The sequence below is a fragment of the Octodon degus genome, unplaced genomic scaffold, assembly GCF_000260255.1.
Source record: "Octodon degus isolate 3935 unplaced genomic scaffold, OctDeg1.0 scaffold00020, whole genome shotgun sequence".
NCBI classification, from domain to species: Eukaryota; Metazoa; Chordata; class Mammalia; order Rodentia; family Octodontidae; genus Octodon; species Octodon degus.
Window position 1 is genome coordinate 17421227 of NW_004524596.1, and position 23105 is coordinate 17444331.

The following is a 23105-nucleotide window of genomic DNA, read 5'->3' on the forward strand; positions in this document are numbered from 1 at the left end:
AATTTCTTTTCTTTAGCAGCTTTTAGTATACTGTTCCTGTGCTGAATTTCTGGGATCTTGATTATTATATGTCTGGGTGTGGTTTTCATTGGGTTGATGTTATTTGGAGTTCTACATGCTTCAGTTAACTGAATGTCAGATTGTTTCCCCATATTTGGGAAGTTTTCTGCTATTACTTCTGCCCATATTCTTTTTGTATCATTTGTATTGACTCCTTTCTCATTGATACCTATTGCGTTTTCCATCTTTGCATCGTCTTGCAGATGTTGAACTATTTTTTCCTGCATCCTAGTTGTTTTTAAGAGATCTTTTCTTACCTTTTCACTAGCTGCAATGGTGTCTTCAAGGTCTAAATTTCTATTTTTACTTTCATTCGAGCAGTTTTGCCAGTTTGTGATTGAGGTTTTAATTTCTTTTATATTTGAATCTGCTTCATGCATTTTATTTCTTTCCTATATTGCACATTGAAGGATTTCATCATTTTTATATTCTCTATTTTTTTAATCAGTGTCTTCTTTAGAAACACCTAGTACTTCTTTCATTATAGTTATTTCTTTTTTTACTTCAGAAATTATTTCTGATCTGATTTCCTCTATACCTTTTTGCAGTTGTTTCTTTACTTCAGACACTATTATGTCAGAGATTTCAGGTGTGTGATTTCCAGTTTCTTCTATCCTGTTGTCTCCTGCATTTGTTCTGGGTGGGCTCGGGGCCTGAGAATGCATTTTGCTCCTTCTCTTTGTCATTTTGTATAGCACTGTCTTCTGATTTTTGGTGTAGCGCATTGGTAGAGTTATTACCTTAGCACCAGGTCTGGATCTGCCAAGTTTAAACTCGTCCAGGTGGGTGTGGCTTGGGTCTGGCTGCTGTGCTCCACTTCTTCCTGCTGCAGCCCTGGAGGTGAACCTTCTGTGCCACTCTGGCAAGATGGTCTGCTCCTGGATCAGCTGGGTGGGTCTTGCTTCTAGCCTCTCTGCAGGGGGTTCTGCCCCAGGGCTCCACACTGGCCCTGTCTGATAGAGTAAGTTCCACACACCTGCCTGGCCTGGCTGTTGGTTGGAATGAGGATCAGGCAGACCGACAGGCAGTCCCACTCACAAGCTGGGCCTGGGCACTGGCTGGAATGAGGATCCCGTAGGCCCCGGGCAGTCCCCCACACACAGCCAGACCTGCACGCTGGCTGGAATGAGGATCCAGAGGGCCCCCGTCAGGTCCCTCTCAGACGCCAGGCCTGTGGGCTGGCTGGAATGAGGATCTGGTGGGCCCCGGGTGGTCCCCCACACACGCAGGGCCTGGGTGCTGCCTGGAATCTAAATGCCTAGATCTTGTACTTTTAACTAATTTAAAGTTAACAATACATAACATATTAACCACTGTTATGCTCCTATTATCATGTTTTGATTTTTTTTTTTTCTCTTAACGAGACATTTAAAACAAAAAGAATGAATGTGACACGTGAATCATTCACTGGAAACAATTCGTTCCTAAGTCGGGGGTTCTGTACACAGAAGGCCTGCATGGGGTAGCTGCTCCTTTTCCTTCCCATGGGTCTGGGTTGGGAATAAAATGCTTACCCCATGTGACCAAAAGCATTCTTGGGCTTTGTGAGGCTGAGCAAGGAATCAGAGGAGGCTTCCATGTGCTCCCTACAGCCCTTGTGCCTTTTTTGGCCTCTTGGATTCTGCTGCTTTCTTTCCTTTGTTTTTCTCCCCAGCAAATTCTAAAGAAGGATTTAAAGGTAGACTGCAGACTCCCTTTGAGTGGTAACATAAAATGCACGCTAGTGAGTGCTTTGTGTACTTGGATTTGGTTGGGCCTGGAGCTCTGCTCATTGCTTGCCTGGAGGCTGCTGGCTGGAAACCTCAGTTTCCCGATGTGTGCACCTCCCATGGGCCTCTTCTTCTGGTGTCTCAACTTCAGGAGAGCAAGGTGGAAGCCACTCTCCTTACGGTCCTCTCTGTTGCCTTCACTGTCATCCGCTGTGGTCCTGCTCCCCAACCTGGAGACATGTGGGAAGGCCGTACACAAGGCAGAGAGTCCTGGGACCCTTGGAGACCAGCTGTGCTTGGAGCAGTGGGTCTTGCTGGCCATTTCTGGCGCCTGTGGTCTGGCATGAGCCACACCACTCCACTGCTGGGTCTTCGTCTTCTCCCTCCAGCGGCTGAGCAGTGTGTGCTCACATCCGAGGTTCCTGCTAGGCAGCACAGGCCTGAGCTCCGCAGCCTTTCTGGGCTCCCAGGCTGGACTGTCCCGTTCCAGCCATTTAGTGTCCCTGTGCTTCCGTTTCCTCCTCTTAAGATGGGGTCACAGCCTTTTACGTTTGAATATTAAATGAGACAATATGTGTAAAGCGTGCAGTTTAAGGAAATACTCAGGAGGTCGCTCTTATCACCTGCCTGCCGTGGGCCTCACACATGTAGTAGGTGCTCTGCGCTCAGCAGCTCTACTTGGACTTTACAGATCTGTTGAAATTCGAAAAAAATCATCTTCAGATCTTTGAATTCTGTTTAGATATCACTGGAGCAAAGCTTTCAGAAAACCTGCATAGGCAGAGCAGGATTGCTTCATTTTAATGTAACTGTATACTCCATGATACAAAAATGTATTTTCTATTTAATATTAGTTCTTTGCTTGCTAATGGAATTTTATTTCAGCTTGTTGTCATTTTATACCTGCAGGGTAAGAATCAAATGTGTTAAATATAATTTGTTTGGAATACTCATTATTTTGAAGAGTTCATATATTTCTCAATATTTTTGGGCGATGAAAGGCCCTGTGTGGTTTTTCTTTCTGAGATGTTTCATAAGTGAAAATTCCCCTTTTGCTTCCAACTTGTCTAGGTGTCTGTAGGGTTTTTCCTGTGCATCTTCTGTCCGTTTTTGTTTTTGGTGCTGGGGGTCAAGCAATGCTTGCCCCAGCTAGCATGAGACCTGCACCTGTCCCTCGGCCTACGTGAGCCCTTTTCCATCCTAAGATACTAGGGGCAATTAAAGAAGTTTTCATTTTGATAATTACATTTTGGTTCTTTTACCCTGAATATTATATGCAATAAAAAGCTGTTCTCACAAACTTGTCCTAAGACACGAGGTATGCAGCATGAAAGCTGGGGCTATAGTCTTGGCTTTCAAACCTCTTTCCTGGGACTCCTCTGGAGAAGCAGGTGTTCTGGGAAGCCAGCCTGCTAGTGCCAGCGTGGCCTGTGGCGCCCCTGTCCATTCCCCCATGGCTGGTGTTCCGTGTCACCCCCTCCACTGAGGCTGGCGGGATGGGATGGGGTGGGATGTTAGCCAGGCTGTTGGAGGGGAGCACCTGGGTGAGCCAGGTTACCTAGAAATTTTCTGAATGCTTGAGGCTTAGAACTCAGTTTGTGTTTATAGCTTACTAATGTACTGACGTTTGTCATTTTCCTGTAATGCAATTCACAGTTCTCTCTTCTGTTTAGTTTTCACAGTACCTTCATGAAAATGCATCCTATGTCCGCCCTCTTGAGGAAGGAATGCTTCATTTGTTTGAAAGTATTACAGAAGATACTGTGACTGTCTTGGTAAATGCACTGTTTTATTTCTGGAAACAAGAGTTCCATTTTGTCTAATAGCACTTTTAACTAAGAAATTATTTTTCTTTTCCAGGAGACAACTGTGAAATTGAAAACATTCTCAGAACATTTGACTTCCTACATATGTTTCCTTAGGAAGATTCTTCCTTATCAGTTAAAAAGGTACTTCTCCTGGAGCTCAGGAAGATTGGAAGTATGAGTGGGCGCTCCCTCACTCTGGAGTTAATAAAACTGTAGCGTTCTGCTCTTAAGCTTTGCCTGACCACTTCGCCCTAGCCATTTTGAGATTCTTTTTTTTTTTTTTTTTTTTTTTTTTTTGGCAGGACTGGGGATTGAACTCAGGCCCTTGCACTTGCCAGGCAAGCGTTTATTCTACTGAGCTATGTCCCCAGCCCCACCATTTCAAAATTCATTGAAAAGAAAAGTGTGGCTGAGTAGTATAAACTGGTATTGAGAAAACTGAGGCGGTATGGTGGTTCACACCTGTCATCCCAGCTACCTAAGAGGCTGAGGCAGGAAGACAACAAGTTTGGGGCCAGCCTGGCACTTAGTGAAAATGTTTCAAAATAAAAATTAAAATAGAGCTGGGTTTGCAGCTCAGTGGTACAGTATTTCCTCAGCATGTGTGGGGCCATGTTTTGTATCCCCAGTACGGAGAGAACAGGAAACAAGGAAGGAACCAAGGAAGGGAGGAACAAATTGAATTATAGGCTGTCAGCTGTGGTTCTTTTCAGTAGTTCTATACTGTTTGGGTACTGTGCCAACCACAGAATGTTACATAAATCAGTTAGGTTTTTGTTCGGTACCAGGAATTGAACTTGTGCTTATTTTTTTTTTCTGTGACTCCTAAAATTGAACTCAGGGCCTGGTACATACATGCTAGGTAAGTGTCGTACCACTGAGCTAGCTTCCCAGCCTTTTTTTTGGTTTTGTTTTGTTTTTGTTTTAAACGTATTTGGCATAGGGTCTCACTATGCAGCTTGGACTCCGTGATCCTCCTGTTGTCAGCCTCCCCAGTGCTGGGGGTTACAGGCATGTGCCACCATGCCCTGCTCAGCGCGCCCGGGGGCTGGTGCTGGGGCTCGAACCCCAGTGCCTGTGCTTACCTAAGCAGGTGCTTAGTCCGCTGAGCTGATCTCGCTGGCCCTGCCTCCCAGCCTTTAAAAAAATTTTTGAGACAGCTTCACTAGGTTGCCAAAGTTGGTCTTAAAGTTATTGTCCTCTGTCACATCCTCCTGAGTAGCAGGAATAGTGCTCACGCACAGTAGTACCTGGCTTGAACTAGTGTCTTCAATAATTGTGACTGGCACATGTATTGAAAAAAAAAAATCTATTTTGGTTTTTTTTTATTCCTATAGAACCTCTAGAAGGGAGTTATAATAGTTGATTTCTATACTTGGATCTATTATCTTTAGATATCTTTGAAACAGTATATTCTTGGTTTTATTATTGGTGATTTATTTAAGTTATGAAATCAAAACTTTAGTCCTCATGTGGTATGTTATTTAGTGATCTCTAATATTGTACCTTAAATATTTCTGGAAATTTGATAATACTACTAAGTATATTTGTGTACTTTTGATCTAAACCTATCAAGATTCTTAGTTTATCTTGAGTGAACCTTTAAAAATGTCATAGGATTGTACAACTAGAATTTAATATGGAGAATAAATTTATTTTTAATAAAGTGCTGCAGTATAAAGTTAAGGATATAAGTATATTAATTACTTATTAATATAAAACATTTTAAAAAATTAATACACATATTAAGAAACATCTTATTTTATAATGCTAACCTGACAAGGTATTTTAGTAACCAGATTCTGCACTTTGATTTTTTTTTTTAATAGAAAAAATAAAAGTTCATAGCAAAATGATAGAACAGCATCGATTAGTACATTGAGTATTGTTATCATCAGAATAGTTACTTACCGTACAGGACATGGGCACAAACAGTTCTGCAAACCGTATCAGCACAGATGTTTCTTTGCAATCAACTAACAGAAACTAGTAGTGTAACTGACTTGTGTTTTGTTCTTATGAGAGCATTTTAGGAATCATTGAGTTACTACTTAAAGTAATAATTATGAATTATAATTTCATTCACACCCTTACATGTTTTCTGTATAATTCATTAAAATTGATTTTATAAGTTAAACATTATAATTGAATATATCTTGTTTGGATTATGTTTAAGGTTCTGTTTAAGAACCAGTGGATTGGCCAGGGAACTAGCTCAGTGGACTAAGCACCTACCTGGCAAGCGCAGGGACTGAGGTTTGATCCCCATTACCACAGTGCTGACCCAGGACCAGGGTGGTGGGGCACGCCTGTATTCCCAGCTCTGGGGAGGCTGAGACAGGAGGATCACCACGAGTCCAGCATGTACAGTGAGACCCTGGATCAATATACACAATTAAAAAAAATTTTGTGGGTCTTACTATGCGGTCCGGGCTGGCCTTGAACTCACCGTGTCCTCGTCTCACCTCAGAAAGATCATCCCTCTGGCCTCTGCCTCCTGGGTGCTGGATTACAAGTTTGTGCTGCCACGTCCAGTTCTCATAATTACATTTTTAAAAATATTGATTAAATCCTTGCTTTATGTAAGCTTCCTGTTCTTGGAATGTTTTGTCACATGTGCTTTCAGCCTCCCTTGGCAGGAATTCATGTGTTTAGATTTTGGGAGGCATTGACTTAAATACATCTTTTTAAAACATTGCATCATTAATTGATGTGATGACCTGTTCATTGGCCATATAAATGGGCTTAGAATTGAGTAGTGCTGTCTTGCTGAAGGTAGAGCAGAAGTGCCAGGGCAGGGGGTGGGGTGAGGCCATGACTTTTGCGCTCGCTTTTCTAGTTCTGTGTAAAAACCTTTGATTTTTGCCTTATTACCTACACATTTATAGTCATAAGAGTTTCTTTATTACCTACACATTTATAGTCATCAGAGTCAAAAGAAACTGTATAGTCATACGGTTTCTTTTAACCTTATAATTAAGTTTTCCCAAGTAACCATTTAAGATGCAAATGAAAAAATGTATTCTATGAGTGTTAAACACTTTCTTTTAAATTTGAGCCCCTAGGTTAGTTTTTCTAATTTGTTTGGCTTTTGAACCTGCTATAATGAAAAAAGGTTTCATCTCTGAACTACTATCAGTGGCAATAGTACCAGTTCCAGTTTAATTAATTCTCTTGGAATCCAGTCTGCAAAATACTTTCTCCCATAAATATTTAAAGAATTCTTAATATTTAAGATACTTAATATTTTAATGTGTTTGTCTGCTTTCAGGAGGGAAAGCTACTGGGCCTGTGCCTTTCTTTCTTCCACTTGGCCTCTGTGATCCAGTGGATTTTCAGCAGGCAGTTGTGTATATTGCAGGCTGTCGTGCACAGAAAGATGATCAGATTTGTCTTTCTGCAGAGTCTGTCTTTGGGGCAGTTGTGTGAAGACTCAGACGGTCCTTAGCAGCTCAGCACGCTCACTTTCTCCATGTCTGCTCCTTCCTAGTTTAGAAGAAGAATGTGAATCTTCTCTTTGCACATCTGCACTAAGAGCCAGGAATCTGGAGCTGTCCCAGGACATGAGAAAGATGGTGGCGGTGTTTGAGAAGCTGCAGACCTACGTGGCCCTTCTCGCCCTGCCGAGTGAGTGCATCTGCTTGCGTGGTTCCGTGGCGGCTGGAGGACAGCAGGGCGCGATGGGTTCTGCTTGTTAGAGTGAGGGCCAGGGCATCTGAGGTTAGGAGAGAGCAGAAACCCACGTCCTCTTGGGCAGAATACAGTTTCTCTCTGCCGGTTTTCTCCTTTATAAAATGTTAGGCTTTAAACATGCCTTTAAATATTAATTACCAGGCCAGGGAGGTAGCCCAGTGACGTAAGTGCCTGCCTGGCAAGTGTAAGGTCCTGAGTTCCATCCCTGGTACTGCAAAAAAAAAAAAAAAAAAAAAAAAAAAGAAAGAAAAAATGAATTACCTTTCTTTCCTTTTTTACCTGAGTCAGGGCATGTTATAAGAACTGTAGCAGCTTTCCAGCAAGGAGTCAGATGGCATTTAGTAGTAAGTATGCAATTTGTTTCTCTTTGGCCTTACTTGAAAAAAGTATTTTCAGGTCATTTCTGTGATGTTTTTAAGAATGCTGTGACTTTCCTGGGCTGAGGTGTTGCTCAGAGGAAGAGCCTTTGCCTCGCATGTGTGAGGCCCTGGGTTTGGTTCCCAGCACCCCATGCACAGTTGCTATGTGCCTGGTCCTAGGATTTTGTTTTTAAACAGCTTTTTTTGTGATGTAAATTATGCACCATATAATTTATTCATTTAAAGCATGTGATTGTAGCGTGTGTAAAGCTGGCCAAATAGCTTAGTAGATTAAAGCTCCTGCTTAGGTAGACACAGGGGCCTGGAGTTCAGTCCCCAGCCTGCCATGCCGGCCCCACCCCCAGGGTGCACTGAGACAGTGATTGAGCCTGGTGTGGTGGCACATGCCTGTAATCCCAGCACTTGGGATGCTGTAAACAGGAGGATCACTACGAGTCTGATCCACGCAGTGAGACCCTGTAGACCCTGTCCTGAAATACAAAAAATAAATAAATAAAGTGTGCGATTGAGTAGTGTTCTATTATACTTACAGACATATACACCACTATTAGTACATTCTTTTTTCGTTTGGTACCAGAAATTGAACCCAGGATCTTGCTCTTGCCTTAAGCCGCTGCGCTAGCTCCCCAGCCCGTATACACCCTTAGTACGGTCAGCTTTGGCCTATTCTCATTACCTCTAGGATAAGCCCTGCATTCTTCAGCCATCACTCTCGTGTTGCATCTCTCTTCTTGCCTCGCCTACAGCGACTTCCGGCGAGCTTTCTGTTTGTGCAGTTGCACAGTCCAGACGCCTCACCCACTTGGAGTCTGGGGTGTGCGGTCTTGCAGCACACGCTAGTACTTCATGTTTTTACATTGCAGAATAACAGTCCATTGTTTGGATGTGCCACATCTTCCTTACCCATTCTTCAGGCAGTGGTCGTTCGGGTTGTTAGCTCTTCAGAGCAGTGATGTTCAGGCTTTGTGTGGACACGGCTTTTTGTTTTGGGTAGCCAGACTTTTCTAAAGTGCTCTGCCATTTTTGTATTCTTACCAGTAATTCTTGAGAGTTCAGATTTCTGCATAGCCTCCCTAGCGCTGATTACCTGACTTGCTTCTTGCCATCCTAATGGGAATGAGGTGGTATCTGTCGTAGTTTTGACTAGCATTTCCTTGTAGTCTAATGTCTTTCATGTCCTTAGGCCACATCATTTGTGTTCTTTGGCGAAATGTCTCTTTCTCGTCTCTTCTCTTGCGACAGGGTCTTGCTAAATAGTGTAAGCCAGCCTTAAATGCATAGTCTAGCCCAGACTGGCCTCAAACTTGTGATGCTACTTCGGAGTCTGGAGTGCTGAGGTTACTGCAGGTGTGTGCTGAAACACCCAGCTCCCTTCCTCCATTTTTAAATTGAGTTACTGATCTTTTTATTACTGAGTTCTAAGTCCTTTGTTCTAGACTTAGGTCCCTTATTGGGTATGTTATTTTCCTCCATTTTGTGTGTTGGCCCTTCATGTTCCTGATGGTACCTTTTGAAGCACAGAAGTTTAATTTTGGTGAAGCCCCGTTTTTTTCCTTTGTTGCTCATGCTTTGGTGTTACACCTAAGAGCTCATTGTCCAATTGGAGTGTATAAAATCGTCTTAGAGTTCAAGTTAGCTCTTACATTTGGTCCATTTTAGTTAATTTTGATGTATAGTTCAAGGTAAAGGGTGTTTGACCCTTTGGCTGCTCGGCCCTTCGGCTGCTCGGCCCTTCGGCTGCCCACTTTGCTCTCCTCTGTGGAGTCCAGCTGTCCAGCTCCATTGGTTAAAAAGAGAATTCTTTCCTTATTACATTGTCTTAGATACTTGTTAAGAGACAGCTGACCATAGATATGTGAATGAATTTATTTCTGGGTTTCTAGTCTGTTTCTCTGATCAAACAGTTGATCCTGTGGCAGTAGTGTGTGATTAAGTTTCGAGGTCAGGAGGTGCGAGGCTCCCTCCTTTGTTCTTCCTTAGGATTGCTTTGATTGGACACATGCCTTGTAACCACGAGACTGTGAATCAGCAGGTCAGTTTCCACTGTGCAGTTGCCAGGATTCTGACAGGAATTACCTTAAATCTGAAGGTCAGCTTAGGGAGTGACTTGCCTTGTGTCCTAGAGACATGCGAAGGTCTAACTCTTGGCACAGGTGGGTCTGGCCTTTTTGGAAATGGGCTGTCTGCAGCTGTAATCAGGTTAAGAAGGGCTGACACTGAACTAGAAAGAGCCTGAAATGTAGTGGCTGGCATTGTTGTAGGCAGAGGTGATTTGGAGGCAGACGGACTCTGGGCCATATCAGATTTGTGTTGGTCCCAGCAAGGAACACCTGGGGCCAGCAGATACTGCACGAGGCCTGAGCCCAGGAGCCTTTGAAGGGAGCATGGCCCGAACAGCACCTTGATTCTGACTTCTGGCCTCTAAAACTGTTACTTGAAGCCCTTCGTCTGTGAACTTTGTTACCACAGCCCTCAAGCTCACAGGGCATCGTGGCATCCTGATACCGTCAGGTCCTCTGCTCCGTGAACGTGGCGCATGCTCTAGACCCAGTGCTGTGGCCTTGGGCTGTGCACTTTGCCTCAGGTGACAGTGGTTTGGGGGTGTCTCCCCCATGGCCCCTACCTCGTCACTTGCTGGTTTAGGCCTACTCACTGCTGACAGGGGCCATCATGTCTTCAGGATTCCTTGAGGCACACTTGCTATCAGGTAACCCAGTTAGACTTGGCTCCTCAGGAGGGCAGCTGTAGGCCCGGCGTGCAAGTAGCAGGTGCCGTTCTTAGGTCAGGGTTTGAGACTTATTCTCACCTTGCTATTCTTTCTTAGCCGCCTCTTTCCGGTACTCTGGGAAACCAGCCTGTACTTGAGCTTGTGTCTGCCATCACTTCTGCGCTTGCCTCAGGCCCCGTTGTTTTGACTTGATCTTCCCTCTGTACTGTTGCAAGTGAAGCCGTTTCCTCTGAGAAGAGATTCAGAGCTCTTGCTTTAAGGCCGGCTTTTCACTAAGGCTAAGCCTCTGAGCCGTGCATCTGGTGCTGGGACAGGCCCTGCCCTTCTTTGGAGTGACACCCCATTGGGAGCTGGATGTTCCAGGAACAGACAGCAGTAACCCAGGCCTTGTGACCCGGTTCATTTGGTGTGGACTGCACGTTACTGAGCTGGGATCCTCAGTAGTGCCTCTTGAAGGTAGAACTCCTTCATACAAGTGTTTGGAGGGTGTCTTGGCTGAACTTGCCTAGAGCTTAGCCTCAGTAACAGGTGGCTTGGGCCAGATGAGAAATCCAGGCCCTGGCCTGGATTAGAGTGACGATGTCTTGTGTGCTGGGCTCTGCCTGGTGAGAGTGTGGCTTCTAATCTCCCCGTGCTGGGAAGGGAGGACAGTAGTGTGACGGGGTTCAGGTGCCACCGACTGTTCCTGTTCTGTATTTCTTGTATATACTTAGAACTGTTTCTAGAGACTTGACGTGATTTGTTGTTTCATAGTTGTCACCAGTTTTACTGGGGAGCAGATCCATGGAGCTCATGGTGTAGGCAAAAGTAGAATTCCATGGTATTTGAAGAATTTTGTTTTAGTGCTGCAGGGAATAAAAGAAAATAACCAGGATCATTTCACAAAGGAGCAGGAAAGCCCAGTTACAACCTCGCAAATGAGCTTCCATTCTAACCCTAAAGAATGTGCATGGACAGGGGATGCGAACCGGGCAGGTGAGCCTCAGTTTATCAGTGTTATAGTGACTGTGTCCATAGAGGTTGTTGAGAACACTTACTTCTGAAATATTACGACCAGAGGTGGTGGGTAGGAGCATGCTGAGATTTGTGATTTTGCTTTCCTAGGTACACAGCCAGATGGGCTCCTGCGGACGAACTACAGTTCCGTTTTGACAAATGTTGGTGCTGCTCTGCATGGCTTCCATGATGTCATGAAAGGTGAGCACTGGAAAAGAACGTAAATGAGCGTAGAAGTCCATCCCCTCCCTCGGGCTGCCTGGAGGAGATTGCAGCGGGTGCTGCCACGGACCGCGGGCGCCAGCTCAAGGCCTGCAGCACTTGGCCCACGGGTGGTGCCCGGCTCTTGCCTTCTGCTTTCCCGGCTGCTGCTTTTTGGGGGTGAACAGAGCTGGTGAGAAACCTCGTGCGTGCACTTCAGCTCGAAAGGCTCAGCCCGACGCCATGGAAGCGTGTGGTGTCCAGTGTAGTCCCGCCAGCATGCAGGTGTGTGGCATCCAGCGAGTGCCTAGCGCTTATTAGAACGCGAGCACTAAGGAGTGGAGGAAACCGAAGTCCCCAGGAAGAACACGCTAACCCTGCGCACCATCTGTGTGCTCTGATTTTAAAATGCCTGTTCTGTGTCTTGCCTCATGTAGCATAGACTTAAGAAATGCGAGTCTTGAGTCTTAAGCCGTGGTCAGTGTGCAGCTGCTTCTGTGCCCTGCAGAGGACAGCAGCGGGGCAGAAGCAGGCCGATCCCTGCCCTTGCGTCTCTTCACGTGTGACTCAGAGTCCCGACCAGCTCCAGTCTTGAGCTGCTCTTCGTGTCCCCTACCTGCCAGGTTTCCTTCCAGAGACCTGGGGAGGGCCGCAGCAGAGCCCAGGGAGTCTGAAGGACTGCGGGAAGGGGGCCAGGTCCCTAGATGACTCGTTGGGCCATCCAGTTAACAGCTTGTGACTCATTTCACAGAAAATCATTTTTAAGATCTTAAAGCTGATTTGTGTAGCATGTGGAAGAGGGCATCCATGGTGTGCTTTTGCAGACTGGCACATACTGGTGCTGGGATTTGTCCCTTGTCCCAGCAGTGTGACTGAGCATACTTTTCTGTTGGCAGACAGCGGGTCTTCCTGGCTTATCTTCTGTTTCCCTTTAGACGTCAGTGTGCGGCAGGAGGTAGCCCAGGTGTCAGGAATCACAGCTCCATGGGTAGTTGAGCGGCTTTGACAGTTGCCATTCCTGACCCTGCAGATCTTAGTCTGTTCTACAGAAAAATCAAGGGAGAGATTTTTCCCCCCCTGCATACCCTTTGGTCTGAAAAGCCTAGGACTTGGCAGTTAGTCCTACATTCCAGATTTGTACTTAACCAAGGAATTAGGCCATCAGAAACACAAGTGCTTCTTTGGTTTGTTTTGTTTTGATTTTGGTACCGGAAATCGAACTCATGACCTCATACTTGCTAGGCAGGCGCTGTACCCTTGAGCTGTATCCCAGCCCTGGATTCTTTGTTTTGTCTTAAATTTCCAGTGAGATATTATGAGTTGTTCCTGGTAGTGTCTTCTCTAGAATTTGTTAATAGGAGCTGCTATGCCAATGGACAGCAGCTGCTCACAGGAGCCCTTGTGCTTCATTTACATAAAAAATGATTGTTTTTATTTGCTTTTTAAATTAACAATACACAGTTTTCTAAGGATGCTCTTTATCAGACATTATATAAAACGAAGAAGATGCCAAGTGGACCAAGCAAGATGTGTTACTGGCGCTGTTTGGCATGAGCTGATGGAGCTGACTGGGGGGGGGGGGTGGTCAGCAGCCCTTCACCTCCGTGCTGCTGCTTCTCTCTGTCCTTGACAAAATGAAGATAATAGGAAGAAAGAACAGGGGACATGAAAGATGCTGGCAGATGATGAGCCCTGTTGCTAGGCTGCAGTTCACGCCTCGCCTCTCACCTCTCTGAGAGACGGTTGTGTGTACCCTGCAGCGCACATCGGCTCCAGCTGCTGGGGCACAGCGCTGGTCCCATTCTAGGTCTGATCTTACGCTAAGCATTTAGCTGTTACTTCCCAAGCACGCATTGTTCACATTGATTGAAAATAGACGTGTAACAAATGACTGTAGCACCCAGGAAATGGGCCTTCGTCATGCTTGCAGGCGCTGAGGTGTGGCCACAAAATGTTTCTGTTCTGTTTTAAGAATAAATGGAAGGCTTGTTAGTCAAAAACAAAGCCAAACTACAAATGAGAACTGACACTAACAGAGTTTTTGTTTAACTAACATTTATTTTAAACCTCTACCCTTTCTGCTTTACCTTGAATAATTGCTTGACCTGACTTGGAAATGCGGGAAGGTGGATAGGCTGGTACATTCCAGTGTGAAAGGAGAGAGGGAGTTGTAAAGATGTGTATCCTGTAAGAAATTAAGATGAGAGTGAATTAATCTTTTTTTTTTTCATACCAGGGATCAAACTCAGGATCTTACGCTTGCCAGGCAGGCACTGATACTGCTGAGCTATCTCCCTGGCCAGTAAGAGTGAATTAATCTTTGAATAAGTGTCATTCCATATGAGATTTATTTGATCTTTCATCTTAGCAGCCTAAAGCAGGTAGACTTATATAAAACAAAAGGAAAATATCTTTCTATGGTTTGGGGTATGTGATTGCTTTATATATTTTTGGAGTTAAAATTGAAGCTGGGCTGGTGTTGCATAGCTGTGGTCTTAGCACTCAGGAGGCTGAGGCAGAAGCGTTGCGGAGAGTTCCAGGTGCATCTGAACCGTGTAGTGAGTTCGAGGCCAGCCTGAACTACTTGGGCAAGACCCTGTCTCAAGAGAAAACAGACCAAGACAAACAGCTCCCCAAAATTTAATACAATAATACCCTGGTTCACGAACGTTTCAATTTGCAAACAGTTCCATTCACAAATAGAAATTTTAGCAAAATTGTCCTTCCATTTGCAAACTCTGTATCAGGTGACAGACATGACTATGGCCACTTCCCTGCATGAGCACAAACGTGGCCGTGGCTCCCTCTGGTTGGGATTGCGGGTGCAGAGGACCTGGACTTGGTGCTGTGCAGCATCTGTGCAGGCTCTGAGGCGTTCCGCTCCACGTGCTGCGCGCTCCAGCGTGGGTCCCAGGCAGCGCAGAGCGGTGGTGAGGGAGACTGAGTGTGCAGTGCTGGGGAGGGAGGAGGGCTGGGAAGAGGAAGGCCGTGCGAGTGGGGGAGGGAGCGGGAGGGAGGCATGCGTGCCAGGTCCTGGGACTGGCCCGGCCTCCTCGGAGCGCAACGTAGGTGGTTAACAGTCTCGGCTATTTTGAAGAATAAAGATGCCACCAAAAGAGCTGATGTGACAGAAAGAGCCACAGTGTTAGCACAGTAGGGGACCCAAGTGCTGGATGAGGCGGGGAAACTTGTCGGTGTGGTCAGATGAGAAGCAGCTGGCGGGTGGTGGCAGGAATGAAGCTGCCACTGCGGAAGGCCAGGGAATCGCGCGGTGATGTGCTGTGAGAAGACCTCCCTGCGTGGGCAGCAAGTGAGGAGCTTACGGCCAGTGGAGGGTGGTTCGATAAATTCCACAAGAGCAGTGGCACCCATGGTTAATAAGTCGTAGCGAAGCTTCCAGTTCTGACAAGGCCACTGCAGAAGCCTGTAAGAAGCCAGGCGTGGTGGCACCCACCTGTAATTCCAGCACTCGGGAGGCTGAGGCAGGAGGGTTGTTGCGAGTTTGAGACCAGCCTGGCGTCTGTAGCATCACACTATCTCAAAAAGAAAGAAAAAAAAAGTCTGTAAGAAAGAATTCACACAATTCGTGAAGGTGGAAGGCTGTATCACCCAACAAGTGACAGCCCTGATGAACAGGGGCTCTTCTGGAAGAAGATCTGCATAGAACCTGTGTCCTGCAGGAGGAAGAAGCACAGCTGGGCACGAGCCCACAGAAGGCAGAGTGGCCCTTCTATAGGGCATGGATGGGTGCAAGTGCTGATCTGAAGACTGAACCACTAGCGGTGGGCCATTCTAGCGCGTTTAAGGAACAGACTACACAAGGCCGGGCTGCCTGTCTCGTGGAGGGCCAATTCGAAAGCTTGGGTCACAGGCAGCTGTTCATGGCGTGGGTGCATGAAGTGTGCACCCACCAGTAAGCAACAGCTGCCCCAGAGGTGCCTTCTTCTGGCGGGCAGTGGCGGGCACGCCCTGCGGCCTCAGTAGAGGACACGGACACGTGATAAAGGTCGAGTGCCCTCGCCTTTCACCCAGTTCTGCAGCCCATGGCCCACAAGCGGTCTGCATCGTGAAGCTGTGCGCAGTGGCGCTCTTCGCTGGGTGTTTGTCACGGGAGAGACGTTCTTGACTCCGAGAGTTTTAGAAGCAACATTTCCAAGCGCTCCCCTGCATCACCCTCACTGACAGTGCCTGGAAGATGGCTCCTACTGGACCTTAAAAGACTGGAGCAGACTGTGGCCAGAGTGTGTCCCCGGATGCAGAGGACGCTGTGTCTGTGGGCAGGAGTGGGTCTGGGAGTCCGTGGTGTGGACGTAGAGGAGCCGGTGAGGACCGAGAGGAGGGCTGACGATGGGGCACTGTGCTGAGCCGCAGAGTGAGCCGTGTGCAGAAGGAAGACGCGTGTTCCTCATGCACGGCAGAGGAGGAGGCTGGGAGGAGGCGAGCAGTGGCGAGCCAGCGCCCGTTCTGGCCAGGTGGAGTGAGGGCCAGGGCTTTTGGGTTTTTTTTTGTTTTTTGTGTGTATTTGGTAAGGGTCTCACTATGCAGCTTGTCCTCCTAGTAATCCTCCTGTCTCAGCCTCCCCAGTGCCACCATGCGTGGTCTCAATGGCCAGCTCAGCGTGTCTGGGGCGGGGCTGGAGAAGCACCACCCCAGCATCACAGCAACACACAGTTGGATCTGATGAACGATGAGGTGGTCTCATCTCCAGAGTGTCATACGGCACAGGAGGAACAAGTGACACTAGGGTTTTCATCACCATTGACCCTGCAGCTCGGGGACAGGGAAGAGGGGAAACCCTGAAGGAGATCTCTTCAGGGTCCTTGTGGAGAAGTCTCTCCCTCTGAACAGAACCCCCTCCCCACCTACCTTCCTGTCCTCCACACACGAAGTTTTTAGCAACCAGTGCTGGGAAAACTGATTGTCCATATGCAGAAAAATGAGTCTAGACCCCTATCTCTCACCCTGTACTAAAGCAAAATCAAAGTAGACTACAGACCTAGATATTAAAACAGATGCACTGAATCTACTGGAAAATAAAGTGGGTAAGGGCTTTCTGAATGGAATCCCAGGCACACAAGAAATAACACTAAGAGCCAGCAATGGGGTGATATCAAATTAAAATGCTTTGGCAGGGGCTGGGGATGTAGCTCAGTGGCCCAAGTGCCTGCCTGGCAAGTGCAAAGTCCAGAGTTCCATCCTGGTATGTCCCTCCCTCCCCCCAAAAAAGGTTTACATTTTGGGGCTGGGGGGATAGCTTGACACTCTAAGAACCTGCCTGGCAAATGCAAGGTCCCAAGTTCGATCCTCAGTACCACATGTCGTGCCGGCTCTGAAACACAACTGTCATCCCAGTGCTGGGGAGGCTGAGACAGGAGGATTACTATGAGTCTGAGCTGCATAGTGACACCCTGTATCAAAAAAAAAAAACCAACATGCTTTGCTGTAGCAAAGGGCACAACCCGTGAGTGAAGAAACAACCTACAGGATGGGAAGAAACTTTTGCTTTTGCCAGGTTCTTATACAGAAGACTCTTGTCTGGAACACACACTTAAAGAACTCACAGCAGGAGACACAGCGAGGTTGTGAAAACAGCATCCCTCGGCATCCGAGCCATCGGGAAGCAGTGTGGAGGGGCCTTGGGAAACTAAAAAGAGAGGTTCTGTGCTGCCAGCCCTTCCTAACTGGGTGGCTTCCTGAGTCACAGCGATCCGTGCGCTCCCACGCTGAGCAGCGTGGCTTGCAGCAGCGGAGCCTTGGAAGCAGCCTACTCATGAGTCCAGGAGCACATTGACTAGATGAAGAAAATGTGCTGTGTATGCACCATAGAATAGTGGACAGCCATAAAGGAGGACAGTGTGAGTCATTTAGGAAGATGGATACACCTTGAAGTCATAATGCTAACTGGGAAAAGCAGACACAAGGTTAAATATTGTGTTTTCTCTTAAGTGAGAGACCAGGAGTATCAATACCGAGCAAAATAAAAGACAGATGGTTGGATGGTGGGTCTTCTGTGGAGAGGAAGGGAACTTAGGAATGGAGGGAGGGAAGGGGAGGCAATGAGGAGTAGGGCTTGACGTGTGTGCAGCACCCCATGCTGACGGCACATGCACCCTAACAGGAGAGGAAAGGGGCTCTCTTAACTAATTCAAGTATTTGGGTCAACCAAAGATTTGGGAGAAGTACAGCAACGTCGTTTTTTAGTATTACACCCTCTTTGATTTAAAAAAAAAATTATGTATTTGGTGCAGGGTCTTGCTGTGCATGTCAGACGGAGAGAATGAACCTCCTGTTTCAGCCCTCCAGCGCTGGGGTTACAGGTGTGCGCCACCATGCCCAGTTTCAGTGGCTGGCACAGCCTGTGGTGCCAGGGATCGAATCCCAGTCCCTGTGCTTGCCTAAGCAAGCTCTTAGTCCACTGAGCTGTCTCATTGGGAGTATTGCACCCCTTTCAAAAGCCCCTCAGTTATCTGTTAAACAACCAGGATTACCTAATAACAAGTCATACACTGCACACACTTCTAGTAGAATGCTGAAGAAAACTGTCCATGGTGTGTAGCCAGAAAATAGCTGCTTCAGGGACTAGCAGATTCGGTACATAGTGTTCTAATCTATTCTAATTCAATTTTTATACAGTTGGCTGTCTGTAAACTACAAACAGTTGTTTATTTTAAAAAACACATTGAATATAGGCTGAGCGTGGTGGTACACACCTGTAATTTCGGTACTCAGGAGGCTGAGGCAAGAGGATCACCACTTTGAACCCATCCTGGGTTAACTTAGAGTGATCTGGTTAGACTATCTGAAAATAAAAAGTCAAGTAAGAGCTGGAGTTACAGCTCAGTGTGAAGCCTTGGGTTCAGTCCCAAGACCAGAAAAATAAAGTCAGTGGCGGCTATATTACAAATACATTTGTCTGTACCTAAACATTAACTACCCTTCATTGTAAGCCAGTGCTGTTATAATTCTCCCAGTTTCCCTTATTTCCAGTACAAGCTCATGTCTCTGAGACCCCAGAACTCGGAAGCGTCGCCCTGCGGCAGCACCCTCTCCCGCTCCTCTCTGAACCCTTTCTTTCTAGCCTCTCCTCTGTGCCTCCAGCTCAGGCCTGAGCTGGGATTCCATTGCGGTGGTGCTGTTGGGCCCAAAGCAGAGCTTGGGAAGCCGCCCGCGCGGTGTCCTGTCCCTGCTTGGGCCGTGTGACAAGGGGTCCTGTGGGCTGCTCCTCTAAGCACCAGCCAGTTTCCTTGGTGCTGCTAGACTGTCCGACGTGCTTCTACCTGTGAACCCTGGTCAGGACCCCATGCTCGACGCTGAAGTCAGGGCTGGTCCTGAGGGCAGGCCGCCTGAGGCCCGGCTGCTGCCGCGGGACAGGCCTGCTGAAACCCTCCCTTGTCTCGGTTCTTTCCGCGTAGATTGGGAGCCCCCGGCGGATCCTTGGTGCAATCCTGAAACTGGGAACTTCTGTTTGTCAAATTTGCTTTGTAAACTTACAAGAGGGGGTAGGAGGAGTGGGCTAGTCATCTGCATGTACAGATAGTAACGAGTTTTCCTTCTAATGCGTTTGTAGATATTTCTAAACATTACAGTCAAAAAGCTGCAATAGAGCATGAACTCCCCACGGCGACACAGAAGCTGGTGACGACTAACGACTGCATCCTGTCGTCGGTGGTGGCATTGACCAGCGGGGCGGGCAAGGTACTTTCTCTGACTTCTTTTGGCTATAATTTTAATTTTAAACGCAGCCGGTTATGTTTGTCTAATGACAGGAAAATTGATCTGTACAAGGACTTTGGACTGTAAATCCTTCTGTAGTCTCTCTCCATTTTCTATATCCAATTGTTTGTTTTATTTATTTTATTTTTTTATACAGGGTCTCTACGTAGCTTGGACTCAGAGTGATCCTCCTGTCCCAGCCTTCCCAGCACTGGGATTATAGCTGTGTGCCGCCACACCCAGTTTTGGTTGCTGGCACAGCATGTGGTGCCAGGGAGAGAACTCGGGTCCTTGCGCTTGCCAGACAGGCTGGCTTAGACCACTGAGCTATCTCCCCAGCCTCCAATTTTTGTGTTATTAATCTTTTAAAACTTTCTTATTTTTAATTATTAGTACATGTTTGTAGTATCTAACTCAATTTTTCTTTATTTTTAATTTTTTTCAGCTTTGGATATAATGAGCTACTCAGTATGTAAAACATTGCAGTAGTAACTGACGTGTTTGCGCACATCACTCACGCTCTGCCTCAGTGCAAGACTGGGCAGTGTGAAGATTGGAAATAGGCCCTTGTGACGATCAGGGTTCTGCTACAAAACAGGGGGCACGTGGAAAAGGAAAAGGGGTCTGATGCCACCCCTGTTACTGTTTCGCCACACCCCACTTCTCTGGGTTTTTTTTTTTTTTTTTTGTATCACTTACGCGACAGTCCTGCCTCTGTGGTTTTGTATTTTAGCAGCTTCTTTAAAGTGACTTTACTGTGCGTCTTTGGTCGCACTGCTGCTGCCAGGTGATGCACAGGGCCGCTCCTGCCTGCTTCCTGGCACCTGGCCTCCGTGGGCCGTGCTCTCTCGTGGTGGGCTGGCCTCCGTGGGTGCCTCAGCAGCACGACCGCGGCCCCGCGCAGTCACGGCTCCAGGCCCCGAGTCTGCATCCGGCCCCGAACTGCCTCAGCCCGTTTGTTACGGCAGCCCAGCAGGATTTCTCAAGGAAATACTCATCTCTGTGTCTGTATTTGTATTTCATTCTTTTTAAAAAAGTTTTTATTTTTATCAGTACATGTTTTCTGTACATAATGAAATGATTATATCCGTCCTAAAGAGTTGGCACGTGAACATTACACATTTCAGCTTCATTTTTTTTTTTTTTTTTCAAGTTCACATGGTTGTAATATGTTTTCTTCAGGTGCTTTAAATCAGGTCAGAAGTGAGCATAGGTCATGCTGGACAGTCGGCGCAGCCTTCCTAAACTTGGGCTGACCTGTTTGACGGTTGGCAGAGGGCCGTAAGTGTGTGTGTGCTGGTTTGGTTTGGTTTTAGCAGTAGCAGGCTGACTCCAAAGCTCTTTTTCATTTTGAGACGGGGTCACACCAAGTGGCCGCGCTCTGCCTGCCCGAGAGCTGCTTCCCAGGGTCTCTTGCTGACCCCTTTCAGCTGCCTCATGTGCAGGTGCCGAACTCTTTCTCAGGATGACTTTGAGTCTGTTGAAAAATTGTGAGAAAGATGTTGATATTCTATACGAGTCTGTGCATTTCCTCCTTTTTAAGAAAACACGAAACTATTAAAGCTATATATTTCCTAGTTTATTAGCTTTACTTTGCCTGAAACCTTAAAGTATCACAGGGAAAGGTATCTGTTTATTTACTGAGACTGCAGCTCAAAGTTTTGAAATACTTTTTCATTAAATACTGTTTAGCATAGTTATTAACATCGTAAAGTGTTAACATAAAACATAACCTTCAAATTATCAGTAACTGCTTAATTTTAGAGCAGTTTTTGTCAAGATAGAACAATCTGCTTTACAGGTCGCTTTTTTGTATTTATCAAGATAGAATCCTCTTATTGAGTAAGACTATTTTTCTTTTTTCTTTTTCTTTTTTTTTTTTTTTTTTTTGGCAGAACCGGGGATTGAACTCAGGCCCTTGCGCTTGCCAGGGAAGCACTTATTCCACTGAGCCATCTCCCCGGCCCCTATTTTTCTAGCTAGGGTGCTTAGTCAGGAATTTTTGTTTTGGGCCGGCCAGATAGCTCAGTGGACTAAAATGCCTTCTTAGGCAGATGCAGGGATCGGGGTTCGATCCCCAGCAGGGCAAACTGAGACAGCCGTTGGGACTGGGCATGCCTGTAATCCCAGTGTTTGGGAGGCTGGAAACAGGATTGCTACGAGTCTAATCTGTGTAGTGAGACCCTGTAGATCCTGTACTAAATCCACCATTTCATATCGCACTGTGGGGTCAAAATGATGTCTCAGCAAAAATATAGTCAGAGATCTTGACTGCTTATATAGACTTAAATCTGTAAAATCTCTTTAGTCTATTGAATTTTTGGTCTTTTTTCTATTTATAATTCACAAATTGAAACTCACAGAATTAAATTTAGATAATGATTATATATTCTAGTTATTTATGTCATGAATTCTTTTTTTTTGCGGAGCTGGGGATTGAACTCAGACCTTTGTGCTTGCCAGGGAAGCACTTATTCCACTGAGCCATCTCCCCGCCCCTCCCTCCCTTTTTTTTTGCGGAGGCAGAGTGGCACATGGCAGAGGGCAGCTTTTTTTTTTTTTTTTTTTTTAGTGGAACTGGGGATTGAACTGAGGCCCTTGCACTTGCCAGGCAGGCACTTATTCTACTGAGCCATCTCCCCAGCCTTATGTCATGAATTCTGTTGAAATGAAAATGTTTGGTATGATAATATAAATTGAACAAATATATCCAAAGATATTTTGAGATCAGAGTAGAAATTAATGAGGTAAATAGCTTAGGAAACTCAACTGCAGAATCAGTCAGAATCAGTCTTGGTTTTCACGAAGAACAGACATTGTCTAGAATAGGCCATATCACAATTCAGTTTGTCTCTGTGTCTGTCTGTCTGTCTGTCTGTCTGTCTCTCTCTCTCTCTCTCAATCCTCCTGCCTTAGCCTTCCGAGTGCTGGGGTTATGGGCATGCGCCACCACACCTGGCAGCAGTCAGTTCTGTGTGTATACTATTCGTCCTTTGATTATGTTTCATTGCCTAGGTCAGTGGTGGCAAGCCACAGTACATTGCTTATTATCGTTGAAAGCTCTAAAACGTTTGCCATCATTGGCCTAGGTGTTCTCAGGTAGTAGATGTGGGTTTTTGGCAGGTGCTTACATTTCATTTCCATTTAAGGATCTTTAAACTTCTCTGAAAGCTACTAGGTATGAATTACATTACTGTTAGAAAAAAGAAGCTGTCTTCTTGTCGTTCGCTGTTTAGATGGCGTCTTTCTTCAGCAACAATGCGGACTACTTCATTGCTTCACTCAGCTACGGGCCCCGCGCTGGAGCCGCCAGCAGGTTCGTCAGCCCCCCGGCAGCGGCGTGCATGCTGCAGTACAAGAAGAGAGCGGCCGCCTACATGAGGGCCCTGAGAAAGGTGCGTGTACTCTGGGGAGACCAAGGACCGTCCCAGAGCATGGCCAGGGCTTTCCCACGTCCGTGTTGTTTAGACTTCCCCAGTTTTGGGGGTGAAGGTGTTTAGTGAGTGTTGGGAGGCGTCTTTCAGAAAGAGCAAGCGACAGAGACCCAAACTTCATGGGAAGGAGCAGGCCCTGTGGACTCTGCAGTGTGCGTGGGGTGAAGTAGCCAATGGGCAATGAAGACTCCATGTCAACAGATCTTACCTTGTAGAAGCACAAATATGTAAATATCTTTATAATTTTTCTAAGTATATTTGAGCACACATGATCATTTCAAAAAATGTCAAAAGAGGGCCATCCACGGGGGCTGAGAGATGGCTCAGTAGTCTGAAGCACCTACTTGGAGCAAGCTTGGGAAAGCACAGGGACCGTGGTTCGA

At 46.4% G+C, this 23105-nt stretch overlaps 1 protein-coding gene across 3 annotated transcripts in view; it reads left to right on the plus strand.

Moving 5' to 3' along the window:
• Ppp1r21 (protein phosphatase 1 regulatory subunit 21) overlaps positions 1-23105 on the plus strand; it is a 68899-nt gene that overhangs the window by 28941 nt on the left and 16853 nt on the right. For all 3 annotated transcript variants that reach the window (XM_023711235.1, XM_023711236.1, XM_023711234.1), the window contains exons 10-15: positions 3443-3544; positions 3630-3718; positions 7068-7204; positions 11483-11575; positions 19143-19270; positions 22525-22683. In XM_023711235.1, the coding sequence (XP_023567003.1) occupies positions 3443-3544; positions 3630-3718; positions 7068-7204; positions 11483-11575; positions 19143-19270; positions 22525-22683 (708 nt within the window). The remainder of the gene's footprint in view (positions 1-3442; positions 3545-3629; positions 3719-7067; positions 7205-11482; positions 11576-19142; positions 19271-22524; positions 22684-23105) is intronic.